The sequence below is a fragment of the Pipistrellus kuhlii genome, unplaced genomic scaffold, assembly GCF_014108245.1.
Source record: "Pipistrellus kuhlii isolate mPipKuh1 unplaced genomic scaffold, mPipKuh1.p scaffold_m20_p_57, whole genome shotgun sequence".
In the NCBI taxonomy this organism is placed as follows: Eukaryota; Metazoa; Chordata; class Mammalia; order Chiroptera; family Vespertilionidae; genus Pipistrellus; species Pipistrellus kuhlii.
Genome location: NW_023425559.1, coordinates 1,171,092 through 1,182,002, shown reverse-complemented (window position 1 = coordinate 1,182,002; position 10,911 = coordinate 1,171,092). Strand labels below are relative to the sequence as shown.

General features: G+C 75.0%; 1 protein-coding gene across 1 annotated transcript; it reads right to left on the bottom strand.

Annotated features, from left to right (window-relative positions):
• Positions 1-2,861: 2,861 nt before the first annotated feature.
• On the bottom strand, positions 2,862-9,308 carry ENTPD2 (ectonucleoside triphosphate diphosphohydrolase 2). Its single transcript, XM_045573842.1, has 10 exons — positions 9,122-9,308; positions 7,803-7,920; positions 7,180-7,330; positions 6,845-7,004; positions 6,525-6,752; positions 6,000-6,254; positions 5,812-5,931; positions 5,159-5,293; positions 4,111-4,415; positions 2,862-2,883 (listed from the first exon to the last, which is right to left on the bottom strand). Exons 1-10 carry the CDS (start codon positions 9,236-9,238, stop codon positions 2,862-2,864), a joined length of 1,611 nt encoding a protein of 536 aa, XP_045429798.1. The 5' UTR covers positions 9,239-9,308.
• Between the last annotated feature and the right edge of the window lie 1,603 nt (positions 9,309-10,911).

The window sequence follows — 10,911 nt, the reverse complement described above, 5'->3', positions numbered from 1 at the left end:
GCACAGGGACCCTCGGAGGGAAACGCAGACACTTGGCCGCTCGGTGGCCGCGGGCCGGAGCGGCAGCCGCTCTCGGCGGGGCCGCCAGGGGGCGCCAGCGGCCGGAGCGCTGTGGGCGGCCCCGGGCGCTGTCCGCGGTGCCAGGTGCCAGCTCTGCCCTCCCCGCGCCCGGAGGCCGGGACAGGACAGGCGCTGGGAGGCCCCGGAGCACACAGGCCGCACCGCACCGGGAACTCCGCTCCGGTTCATGCCATTGAGGCCCCCAACCCCCGGCTCCCTCCCAGGCCTCTGGGCGCTGAGCTCAGGCGATGGGACCGGACTGGCTGCCCTCAGGGTCCAAACAGGCTCACGAATCCCAGCCGGTGTGGCTCAACGGACAGAGCAGCCGCCCGGGAGCTGACGGTCCCCGGTCAGTTTGGTTCCAGCGCGGCCTCGGTGAACCCCCTCCTGGGAGTGCCAGCACCCCGTCCTGCACAGCCTGGTCCTCAGTGCACCCCTCCTGGGAGTGCCAGCACCCCGTCCCGCACAGCCTGGTCCTCGGTGCACCCCTCCTGGGAGTGCCAGCACCCCGTCCCGCACAGCCTGGTCCTCGGTGCACCCCTCCTGGGAGTGCCAGCACCCCGTCCCGCACAGCCTGGTCCGTGGGTGCCAACGTCAGGAGACAGTCAGCCTGGCCAGCGGTCTGACCGGACCCCACCGTGGCTGGACACGTGCGGGAGGCAGCCGGTCCATGTGTCTCTCACATCGGTCTCTCCACCTCCCTCCACTCTTCCTCAGGGCAATGGATGAGGATTAGCAACAATAAATAAGATGCTCACAAACTGGCAAGAGTGATGGGGTGCAGGGTGGTGGGAGCAAAACACTGATGCTGTCCCCCGCCACAGGCCTAGCCGGCCCCCCACACCTCCCTGCACCCCCGTGAGGCCCCCCACACCTCCCTGCACCCCCGTGAGGCCCCCCACACCTCCCTACACCCCCGTGAGGCCCCCCACACCCCCACACCTCCCTTCACCCCCCATGAGGCCCCCCACACCTCCCTACACCCCCGTGAGGCCCCCCACACCTCCCTGCACCCCCGTGAGGCCCCCCACACCCCCACACCTCCCTGCACCCCCCATGAGGCCCCCCACCCCTCACACCTTCCTACACCCCCCATGAGGCTCCCACACCTCCCTGCACCCCCCATGAGGCCCCCCACACCTCCCTGCACCCCCATGAGGCCCCCCACCCCTCACACCTTCCTACACCCCCCATGAGGCTCCCACACCTCCCTGCACCCCCCATGAGGCTCCCACACCTCCCTGCACCCCCCATGAGGCCCCCCACACCTCCCTACACCCCCGTGAGGCCCCCCACACCTCCCTGCACCCCCATGAGGCCCCCCACACCTCCCTGCACCCCCGTGAGGCCCCCCACACCTCCCTACACCCCCGTGAGGCCCCCCACACCTCCCTACACCCCCGTGAGGCCCCCCACACCCCCACACCTCCCTACACCCCCCCATGAGGCCCCCCACCCCCCACAACTCCCTCCACCCCCCATGAGGCCCCCCACCCCTCACACCTTCCTACACCCCCCCATGAGGCCCCACACCTCCCTACACCCCCCATGAGGCCCCCCACACCTCCCTTCACCCCCCATGAGGCTCCCACACCTCCCTACACCCCGTGAGGCCCCCCACACCTCCCTACACCCCCATGAGGCCCCCACACCTCCCTACACCCCCCATGAGGCTCCCACACCTCCCTACACCCCCGTGAGGCCCCCCACACCCCCACACCTCCCTACACCCCCCCATGAGGCCCCCCACCCCCCACAACTCCCTCTACCCCCCATGAGGCCCCCCCCCCCTCACACCTTCCTACACCCCCCCATGAGGCCCCACACCTCCCCACACCCCCCATGAGGCCCCCCACACCTCCCTTCACCCCCCATGAGGCCCCCCACCCCTCACACCTTCCTACACCCCCCATGAGGCTCCCACACCTCCCTACACCCCCCATGGGGCCCCCCAACCCCCACACCTCCCTACACCCCCCATGGGGCCCCCCAACCCCCACACCTTCCTACACCCTCCATGAGGCTCCCACACCTCCCTACACCCCCCATGGGGCCCCCCAACCCCCACACCTCCCTACACCCCCCATGAGGCTCCCACACCTCCCTACACCCCCGTGAGGCCCCCCACGCTCAGGGCAGCCTGCGGGGCGCAGGGGGTGCAGCTGTGTCCGTGTGGGAAGCCCGGCAGGAGGTGTGCCGTCTCCCTGTTCCCCGGCCACGCTGGGCCACAGCAGGCTCCTCTCCAGGTCCCTTCTCCGGGGATGGAGCCCAGCACCCGCCCACCCAACCTCACCTCCTCACCCCCGCAGGGCCTGCCCCCCGCAGCCTCCCGAGCGCTGCTGGGCCTGCGCCCGCCTTGCCCGCGACCTGCCCTCCCTTCGCCACTCCCCGACCCCCACGTGACCCCTCGCCGGCGGGCCTGCGCCGGGGTCGAGGCAGGCGGGTGCTGCAGGGGCCCTCCCGCCCTGGACCGCGGAGCAGGGGCCCTGGTCAGCACGCCCGTCCGGGCGGAGAGGAAGTGGGGAGAGCCAAGGGCCCCCCAGGGGACCGGGAGTGGCTGCGCGGCCGCACAGCTGGGGGGAGGGAGGCAGGCGCTGCTTTAGGACAAACTTTTATTACAAAATGTTACAAGCAGGTGCAGGGCAGCTCCCTGCCTGCGGGCTCCTAATACAGACCGTCCCCTAAGGCAGACCGTCCCCCCCAACACCCTCCCCTAATATCCTCCCCCTATACAGACCCTCCCCCTCATATCCTCCCCTAAACCCTCCCCTAATGCAGACCCGCCCCCCTAATACCCTCCCCTAACGCAGACCCGCTGGGGGTCTGAGGGCCCCAAGAACGGGAATAGGGGCTCCACTCCTGGGAGGAGCCTGTGGTGGCAGCTGCGGGTGTGGGCATGACCCCTCAGGAGCGGGAGGAGCAGGAGCAGGAGGAGCAGGAGCCGGCCATGAGGGGCCCCAGGGGCCGCAGGGGCAGGACCCGGTGCCCCTGCCCACCCGGGCCCGTGGCAGTGGGTGCTGGAGTCCCTGCCTCGGTTTCCGGGCTGCTTGGCAGCAGCGATGCTGAGTGTGGGGGGAGGGGAGGGACAGGGGAGGGACAGGGGACCCCGTGGGGGGAGGGGAGGGACAGGGGAGGGACAGGGGACCCCGTGGGGGGAGGGGAGGGACAGGGGACCCCGTGGGGGGAGGGGAGGGACAGGGGACCCCGTGGGGGGAGGGGAGGGGCAGGGGAGGGACAGGGGGCCCTGTGGGGGGAGGGGAGGGACAGGGGAGGGACAGGGGGCCCCGTGGGGGGAGGGGAGGGACAGGGGAGGGACAGGGGGCCCTGTGGGGGGGGGGGAGGGGCAGGGGAGGGGCAGGGGGCCCCGTGGGGGCAGGGGAGGGACAGGGGACCCCGTGGGGGGAGGGGAGGGACAGGGGAGGGACAGGGGGCCCTGTGGGGGGAGGGGAGGGACAGGGGAGGGACAGGGGGCCCCGTGGGGGGAGGGGAGGGACAGGGGAGGGACAGGGGGCCCCGTGGGGGGAGGGGAGGGGCAGGGGAGGGACAGGAGACCCCGTGGGGGGAGGGGAGGGACAGGGGAGGGACAGGGGGCCCTGTGGGGGGAGGGGAGGGACAGGGGAGGGACAGGCGGCCCGTGGGGGGAGGGGAGGGGCAGGGGAGGGACAGGGGACCCCGTGGGGGGAGGGGAGGGACAAGGGAGGGACAGGGGGCCCCGTGGGGGGAGGGGAGGGGCAGGGGAGGGACAGGGGGCCCTGTGGGGGGAGGGAGGGACAGGGGACCCGGGGGGGAGGGGGAAGGGGACAGGGGAGGGACAGGGGGCCCCTGTGGGGGAGGGGAGGGACAGGGAGGACAGGGGGCCCCGTGGGGGGAGGGGAGGGGCAGGGGAGGACAGGGGGCCCTGTGGGGGGAGGGGAGGGACAATGGGAGGGACAGGGGGCACTGTGGGGGGAGGGAGGGACAGGGGGAAGGGACAGGGGGCCCTGTTGAGGGAGGGCAGGGGACAGGGGAGGGACAGGGGGCCCTGTGAGGGGAGGGGAGGGACAGGGGGAGGGACAGGGGGCCCCGTGGGGGAGGGGGAGGGGCAGGGGAGGGACAGGGGGCCCCGTGGGGGGAGGGGATGGGACAGGGGAGGGACAGGGGGCCCAGCAGGGCCTAGAGGGCGCGGGCGGCTTGGCGGGCCGCGCCCTGCGCAGCAGCAGCACCAGCGCGGCCAGGAGCAGCGCGGCGAAGAGCAGGATCAGGGCGGCCCAGGCGCTGAGGGCCAGGGCCTTGTGCAGCCGCGGCGGGTCGGCGGGGATCATGTTGGTGAGGTTCAGCATGTAGCCCAGCGCCCAGCCCACCGCCGTGTCCCCGGCCTGCGGGGGGCGCCGCTCAGCCTCCGGCCCGGCCCCTTCCGCCCGGCCTACCCCCCGCCGCCGGCCCCCTACTCCCCTCCCCCCCCCCCCCCCCCCCCCACCCCCTCCCCCCACCCCCTCCCCCACCCCCACCCGGCCCCCCTCCGCCTCGGGCCCCCCCCACCCCGGCCCCTCCACCCCCCCCCCGCCCCGTACCCCCTCCTCCACCCCCCCCCACCCCCCCCGTCCAGACCTCTCCCCCCCCCCCCTTGCGCCCCCCCGACCCCCTCCACCCCCCTGTTGCCCCCCCCCACCCGGGACCCCTCCACCCCGGCCCCCCCCTCCGGCCCCTCCCCCCTCCCACCCCGGCCCCACCCCGCCCGGTGACCCCTCCACCCGGCCCCCCCCCCCGCCCCGACCCCTCCACCCCGGCCCCCCCCCGCCCCGGCCCCTCCCCTCCCCCCCCCCCCCCGCCCCGGCCCTTCCCCTTCCCCCCCGTCACCCCCCACCCGACCCCTACCTCCGGCCCCCCCTCCGGCCCCCCCCCCCCCGACCCCCCTCCACCCCGCCCCCCCCCCGCCCCGACCCCCTCACCCGGCCCCCCCACCCGGCCCCCCCCACCCGGCCCCCCTCGCCCCGGGCCCCCCCCTCCGGCCCCCTCCGCCCCGGCCTTCCCCCTGCCCCGCCCCTCCGACCCCCTCAGCCCCAGGCCCCCCTCCGGCCCCCTCCGCCCGGAACCCCCGCCCCGCCCCGCCAGCGCCCACCTTCTTCTGGAAGGTCACCCGGCTGAAGGCCTGCTCGTCGAAGCCGTAGCCCCGGCTGAGCAGCTGCTGCACGAACATGGCCGCGGGGCAGTAGTCGGGCAGGCGGGCCCCCGCCCCCGGGGCCCGGGCCTGCAGCTGGACACGGGAGGGGCCATGTTAGCCCCGGCTTCCAGGGTCCGGCCCAGGAGGTGGGGTGGTGGGTGGCCAGCCAGGTGCTGCACCACACACACCACACACACCACACACACACCACACACACCACACACACACACACACACCACACACACCACACACACACCACACACACCACACACACACTACACATGCACACACCACACACACCACACACGCACCACACATGCACACATCCACACAGGAGCGTGCACGCACGCACACACACACACACACACCACACACACAGGCTACACACAGGAGCGCACACATACACAGGCGCACACACACATCACACACATACACATACACAGGCTACACACAGGAGCGCACACATACACAGGCGCACACACACAGAGACAATGCAGGAGAAAGACAAAGGCCCAGCTCAGTGGTTGGCTCAGTGGACAGCGCGTGGCCTGAGGGCGTGACCTCCCGGTTCGCAGGCTGGCGCTCGGCCCCGGGCCCACAGCTGGGCTCACCTCGCTCCACGTCTGGTTGCAGACGGCGGCCACGGCGGCCTCCAGCTGCTGCAGGGTGGCCAGGGGCAGCCCCAGGGCCGTCCGCAGGAAGTCCACGGTGTAGAAGAAGGCGGAGAAGGCCTGCGGGGCGGGGTCACCCTGAGCCCGGCCCCGGCCTGCCCGGCCCGCCCGCCCGGCCCCTGACTCACCATGAAGTCCCCGGCCAGCGGCGGCTGGAAGACGCCGTTGAAGGAGCAGCGGGAGAAGGGGCAGGGCGCCAGGCTGAAGAGCCCGGAGACCAGGCCGCGGCAGAGGGCGGGGTCGCCGCTGCCCGCCAGGCTGACCTCCGCGCTGGGGTCGAAGGTCGGGGGCCGCAGGGCGGCGGTGCACGGGGACGCGTACACGTCCCGGAGCGGCACGCGGGCGGAGTAGCCCCGGGGCCAGCAGGGGTGGGCGCCGTGGGTCTGGGGGGGCGAAGGTGGGTCTCACCCCCACGTTAAGCACTGCCCGCCAGCCCCAGGGCCCTCGGGGGCCTCCCCAGCCCATGACCCTCCCCCGGGCCCATTGGTGAGGTCACTTCTGTGCTCAGGAGCAGCCCATGGCTCCCCATTGCCACCGGGCCGAAAGCAGAGCCTGGCCGGGGCCCCCTGCACCCCCCGGGCCCTCCCCCGGCCACTGAGCCCTGGCCCCCTCCCCCCTCCCCGGGGCAGGGCCCAGAGTGGGGGCGGGGGCACCTGGAGCACACTGGCCAGCAGCCGCCGGAGGACCTGGTCGCGGCCGTAGCAGAGGAAGCTGTGGGTGTAGACGCGGTACTGCTGGCCGTACAGCCGCAGCTGGACCTCGCTGGCCGGGTCCTCGGCGGCGCCGGCCGCCTCGAAGGTGAGCTGCGTGGAGGCGCCGCCCAGGTCCATGGCCCCCAGCGTGCCCCTCCGCGGCCGGAACCAGCGGCCGGCCCAGCCGTGCTGCGGGGTGAGGCCGGGTCAGCGGGGCCAGCGGGCCGGGCGCCCGCTCCCCTGGGGGCTCCTCGGCAGGGGGGGTGGGGGCCCCGGCCCACCTTGATGAAGTTCTCCAGCAGGTAGTTGGCCGTCACCCAGCCAAACACGCCCTCGTCCTGGCCTGACAGGATGCGGGCGCCACGGAAGTCAAAGGGGTACTGGGCCAGCGTCCGCGTCACGGCCTCCAGCACGCCGGCCGCGGCCTCCGGGCTGGTCAGACTGGGGTACAGGGAGGCCTCTGAGCGGCTTCCTCCTGGGGCCGGGGGCCTGGGGTCCCTGATGCCGGCCCAGAGCCCCCCTGCCCGGGCTGCCTGCGGCCGAGGGCATCGGTCCCCCTGCCCGGGGCTGTGCCCAGGCTGCTGGGCCGCAGGGAAGGGCGGGCGGGCACACTCACTTGAGCAGGCGCATGCCCGCCGTGGCTCCCAGGTAGAGCGGCGTGCCCGCGTGCCTCTCCTGGGGCACGTCCTGCAGCGCCTGGTCCAGGCACTCCACCAGGCTCTGGCCGGCGCCCGCGGGGTTGTCTGCGTAGCTGGAGATGCCCCCACCTGCAGGAGGCGTGAGCGGGCTCCAGCCTGGCATCGGCCGTGAGGGGGGCCGGCAGGGCGGGGTGGGGCCCCCAAACCAGGTGGCAGCTTAGGGACAAAGGCGCTCACAGACAAAGGGGCACCGGCGTGCCACCCGGTCTCTGAGGCTGCCGCCGGAGCCGCGGGTGTGTGCCCAGGTGCAGGACAGAGCCCTGGGCACTGCCCGCTGGGCCTGGCCTCGGGGCCTGCAGGGGGGTGCCCGCCAGCTCCTGGAGCCCCTCCTGTCCGTCTGGGGTGTCGAGGCCCCTCTTGGGCCGGGGCCCCGCTCTAGAACGGCAGTGCCCACAGCCCCCCCACCGGCCGGGACCCGCCTCCCTGTGGGGCTCCACCGCTCGGGCCTGGAGCGCCGGGCGGAGGGGCCGGCTGCTCGGCCTGCAGAGACCGCGGCGGACGGCGAGCGGCATCGGGCCGGGCGCCGGCTCGGGGTCCTCACCCCGCACGTCGCAGGAGCTGTGCTGGCCCACAATGCCCGTGTCGTTCTCCTTGTCCGCCGGCCACTTGTAGATGAACATGGACGTGTGGGAGGAGCCTGCGTCCAGGACGATGCCGTACTGGGGCGGTGAGGGGTGAGGGGTGAGGGAGGGGCCCGAAGGCCTTCCCTTGCCCCACTCCCACCCCCGCCAGCCCCACCCTGAGTCCAGGCTGAACACAGCCTCCGCCGCACAGATGGGTGGGGGAGAACCGGCCAGGAGCCTCGGAGGGGGGCAGGGCTCTCCTGCGACCACACTCCAGGGGCTGGGCCGCTCAGAGTCCCAGGACCCACCACCTCCGGGACCCTGTCCTGGGATGGAGCCCAGGCCCGGGAGTGAAGCTGCTCGGGGAGAAGCATCAGCCGGCTCTACCCCCCCCGCCCCCCCATCCTGGTCTGGAATCAGGCCTCCCCGTTTCCCCAGGGTCCGGATCCGAGCGAAGTGAGCACTCAGCCTGCACCCAGCCGGCAGCGCCACTTCCCTGCACCTGCCCCGAAGGGACAGAGGACGGGCCCCCGTCCTCCCCCACCAAGGGCTCTGCCGCCCCACCCCCCTGGCGGAGGCCTCTGGCTGCCATGGCCATCCTGGGGCACCCCCTGCCCCCCAGCACACACTCACACACCAAGCATCCCCGCCCCAGGTCCAAAAAGGGATTAAGGGAATCTGCCGGACTCCCGGAGGCTGGGCCTGGGACCCAGCAGGTCTGACCCCCACACCCCTCACACACACACACACACACACACACACACACACACACCCCGGCCCCGGGCCCCTCAGGAGCCGCTGCCTCGCTGCCGGACCTCGGGGAGGGTCTGGCCCCGGGTCTGGGCTGAGCCCTGAACTCCGGTCCCGCGGGGCCGGGGCCTGAGGCGCAGCGGCAGCGGGGAGCTCGGGGCTCGGCGGGCTCCGGGGCTCGGCGGGCGGGGACTTCCCAAACTTGGGCCTCGGGCACCGTCTCCCCGGAAGCGCCGTGGGCACCGGGGACCCCGTCCGGCCCGGAGCGCGGCGGGGAGGGCTGAGCAGCCCCGCACCCGCGCCCCGCGCCCCCGCCCGCGCCCCGCGCCCCCCGCCCCGCGCCCCGCGCCCCGCACCCGCGCCCCGCGCCCCCGCCCGCGCCCCGCGCCCCCCGCACCGCGCCCCGCGTCCCGCGCCCCGCACCCCCCGCCCCGCGCCCCGCGCCCCGCGCCCCGCGCCCCCCGCCCCGCGCCCCGCGCCCCCGCCCCGCGCCCCGCGCCCCGCACCCGCGCCCCGCGCCCCGCGCCCCGCGCCGGCGCCCGCGCACCTTGAGGGCGGGCGGCTCCCGGACGTCGCGGGCCGGGACGCTCAGCAGCAGGAGGCCGGCCAGGCCCGCGGCGGCCAGCAGCGCCGGCGGCAGCAGCGCCAGCAGCTTCCCGGCCATGGCGGGCGGACCGGGCGGCGGACCGGGCGGCGGGCGGACCGGGGCGGCGGCGGCGCGGGGAGCCGGTGGCCCGGCCGGGACCGCGGGGTAGGCGCTGGGGGCGGAGCGGACCCGCCCGCCCGATGGCCACGCCCACCTGACAAAGCCCCGCCCATCGGAGAAGCCCCGCCTGTTGTACGGAGGCCACGCCCGCTGACGAAGCCCCGCCCCCTCCGGGCGGCTGCGGCCGCGCAGGTGAGCGGGCAGCGGTGGGTCACTGCCTCCCGCGCCCGGTCGGCCGCAGCCCCCGCACCGGCCCGGAGGCTGTGCCTACCCTCCGTCCCACCCATCCCCCGCCCCCGAAGGCTCAGCCCGCCCGAGGCCCGGGTGCCACCCCTGGCCTGCCCGGGTCCGCTGTGGACACGGGGTTCCCCTGGGCCAGGACCTAGAGAACCCACCCCTCTGGGGGTGATCGTGGTGCGGCTGGGCAGGAGGCCTGGCACAGGGGTGGGCTGTGCTGGCTGGCCCCTCGGGCAGGAAAGAGAGAGACCGGCCCTAGCTGCGGGGTCGGGGCTGACCGGGCTGGGCTCAGAGCTGACCAGGCCCCCGCGAGCTCGGAGCTGACCGGGCCCCGGCCGCGGGCTCAGGGCTGACCGGGCCCCGGCCGCGGGCTCAGGGCTGACCGGGCCCCGGCCGCGGGCACCGAGCCGACTGGGCCCCGGCCGCGGGCTCAGGGCTGACTGGGCCCCGGCCGCAGGCACCGGGCTGACTGGGCCCCGGCCGTGGGGTCGGGGCTGACCGGGCTGGGCTCAGAGCTGACCGGGCCCCGGCCGCGGGCTCAGGGCTGACCGGGCCTCGGCCGCAGGCACCGGGCTGACTGGGCCCCGGCCGCGGGCACCGGGCTGACCGGGCCCCGGCCGCGGGCTCAGGGCTGACCAGGCCGGGCTCAGAGCTGACCGGGCCCCCGCGAGCTCGGAGCTGACCGGGCCCCGGCCGCGGGCACCGGGCTGACTGGGCCCCGGCCGCGGGCACGGAGGACAGGGACGCCGAGCTGGCCCTGCTGGGCTGCCCTCGGGGTGCGGATGCTCACAGCTGAGCAGCGTGGAGCCTGACCTGGGTCCCAGGACCAAGGGGAGGGCAGAGGCCGAGAAGCCTCAGGGTGGCCAGTGCAGCCCCAGAACCAGCTCCCTCTCTCCACCCCAGAATGCCCGCCTCTGTGCTTTCACACACACACACACACACACATCCCTCTCCCTGGCCAGAGGCCACCCCACTGCACGCACTGGGAGGACTGGGAGTTCCAGCCCCGAGGACCCAGCGAACAGGCAGGAAGCCCTGGGGCAAGAGCACCCAGCGGGAGTGCGGGCCGGGGGGGCGGGGGCGGGAGGGCGTTTGATGGGGGGAGGGGCAGCCCCTGGCCCGGGGCCGGGGTCGGAAAGGCGGGGACAGCGGGGCTGGATCCCGGCCCGGACGGAGGGTCCGGAGTCACGGCTCAGCAAAGGAGCCTTTCTTCCCGCTGGACCCCAGCGGGAAGGGAGGGGACCCGGCCTGGCTGCTCCTCCCAGCCGGCCTGGCGGAGCCCCAGCGGAGCCTTCGGGTGGGGCCGGGTTTCTCGCCAGCACCCTCCCCCGGACTCCTCTCCTGGGTCCTTTCTTCCCCAGAAAGCCCAGCGGAGGGAGAGGCTGGCACAGGAG